Source organism: Hipposideros armiger, unplaced genomic scaffold (genome assembly GCF_001890085.2).
Source record: "Hipposideros armiger isolate ML-2016 unplaced genomic scaffold, ASM189008v1 scaffold_122, whole genome shotgun sequence".
NCBI classification, from domain to species: domain Eukaryota; kingdom Metazoa; phylum Chordata; class Mammalia; order Chiroptera; family Hipposideridae; genus Hipposideros; species Hipposideros armiger.
Genome location: NW_017731472.1, coordinates 2,246,529 through 2,248,879, shown reverse-complemented (window position 1 = coordinate 2,248,879; position 2,351 = coordinate 2,246,529). Strand labels below are relative to the sequence as shown.

General features: G+C 38.5%; 1 protein-coding gene across 2 annotated transcripts in view; it reads right to left on the bottom strand.

Annotated features, from left to right (window-relative positions):
- The window catches only part of RAB3C (RAB3C, member RAS oncogene family), a 268,191-nt gene that overhangs the window by 32,912 nt on the left and 232,928 nt on the right, over positions 1 to 2,351 (bottom strand). For both annotated transcript variants that reach the window (XM_019648231.1, XM_019648230.1), the window contains exon 4: positions 2,216 to 2,340. In XM_019648231.1, coding sequence (XP_019503776.1) covers positions 2,216 to 2,340 — 125 coding nt within the window. The remainder of the gene's footprint in view (positions 1 to 2,215; positions 2,341 to 2,351) is intronic.

Genomic DNA, 2,351 nt, shown 5'->3' with positions numbered 1-2,351 from the left:
AAGCATCTCTTTACAAATATTAGTCCCATTTTAAGCAGCCAGCTATTTTTTTTTCCAAATCCAATTCAACTCATTTCTAATCCCTATAATCTAAATAATAACTGATTTTTTTTTCATTCAAGAGTCACACATTTTGTCTCTAGTTCATATTGAGACCAAGGTCCTACACAGGTAAATTTCTAACTGGGAGTGAATGGCCTTCTCGTATGTCTATTGGGTATATGACATGTTTGTTGAATGAGTCCTCCTTTTATGTGGTATTTCTATGCATTTACTTTTTTGGTCATTTGCTGTATTTTGTAAAATTTCTTATTTGTGGGGATGGGTTTTTAATCACCTCATTAGGGGCTGTCTTTTATTTCTTTGTTGGTTAGAGAAACACATTTTAAGAAAGTGGCTGTCACCAAATGTGAAAAGATGATTTATTTCTGAATCACTGCAAAAGATCCTTTGGGATTTACTGTTAATCCCAACAAGATTAATGGAATCAGAAGCAACATGCTAGTCACCATGGTTACTCTGCAAATGGCAATTAATGCAGACCTTACCAGTACCAGATCAGTTATTTAAAAATCTGTTATTATTTAGCTAAAACAAAAACAAAACAAATCTCCCCATCTCTATATTTATATATTCTCTCTCTTTCTTTCTCTCTCTCTCTCTCTCTCTCTACACACACACACACACACACACACACACACACACACACGGCTTTTGTTGTTTTTTGTTTTATATTATGAAGCAGAGAGAGGAAAAACAATTCATATTTTACATATAAATGACTGAACTCTGCACAGAGTAATGTGTTTGGAGAGCTGTCAACAAACAAACCAAATTCCTACACTATCTCTATTCTTTCACTCCTCTTCCGGGTATATGAATAATTTCCTATGAGTTCACCCTGTTCTCATAGAGAATGGACTCTTGCTAGTCACAGTGTTCTGAAAAACAGTACACAAAATGTATCTCAGTGACCAAAAAAAAAAAGCAATTGTCTCCTAGGGTCTGATTTGGGCTGTATGTGGGAAAAATGCAGCATCAGAGGGAACAGACTCTCGACTCGCTAGTCTTCACCCCATGCAGCCTGGAGAGATCTTAACAGCAGCCCTGTGAACTCTGGAAGCTCAAATTTCTCCAAGGCATCCACTTCCCTTGGTCTTTTCAACCTCCAGGAGCCTCAGCTTTTTAGCATCTCAGCAGACTTCAAATTTGTAAAGAAATTTCCCAACCTGCTACTACTTATCACATAGGATTGGCCCTTCTGTTATGTTTTCACTAANCCCCATACCTTCTTCTGGCAGCCCTCTCCCTGTGTCTGCCTCCCTGCCCCTGATGCTTTCCTCTTGGCATCTACACCTTGGCTCATCATGTCTTCATCCTGCTATTGTTGTCTCAGTATTTCTGCTTCCTTGTGTGTATCTCTAGTCTCCGCACTTAACTGAAAGCAACTTGAGCCCAGGGATAGTGGATCACATGTTTTTGTACATCCTGTGATGTTTGACACAGTGCAGGGTGCATAACAGGTGCTCAGTAAAAAGGCCTTCATAAATCAACGATTCCCTCCTTTGCATGACAACTTTCCCCTACATACTCCAGCATTTTTCTCTTTAGATACAATGTTTTGTGTTTGAAGTGGCTTTGCCATTTCTAAAGCTCTCTCATATCTATCTCTTATCTCAGTTCATCTTATCTATAAAGCTTGGTAAAGTAGGCATGGGTTATGATACTCATTCTTGAGATTTGAGGAGATTAATTCTCAAAGAGGTTTGTAACAGTAACAGGGCTTGTATGTGCTGTCCTGAGAACAAGCATCTATAATGTGACCTATTCTGTGCCATTACCCTTCTCCAATGGAAACATGAGAACAACAATCGCACAATATAATAGAGTACTGATTCAATGCACATTCTATATGGTGGGGAAAAAAATCAAGGCATATCATGTTTCTCATGGAATAGGAATTCAAATACCTTGTACTAGATCAAAATTCTGGCTGTCTATTTTGCTTCTGTAATTGTGTTTGGATTCTAACAATGCCACAGAAAGTAGGAAGAAGCCCACTTACTGCTTATGGAAGATGTGTTGGTTTCCATTGTAAGGTTGACAGTCTTTTCACTAAGCCCATCCTAGCAATTAGCTGGGTGCCTGTACAATGTTTATTTGTACAATGTACAAATAATTACAAAGCACTCTTTTTCATTGATTTGTTTCTTACCAAGCTGTTCTCCTAAATGTTGGCCTCTGTCCGTTGAGATGACCCGCTCGTCTTCCATGTCACATTTGTTCCCAACCAGGATAACTTGGGCATTATCCCAAGAGTATGTTTTGATCTGAGTTGACCTAAAAGAAAA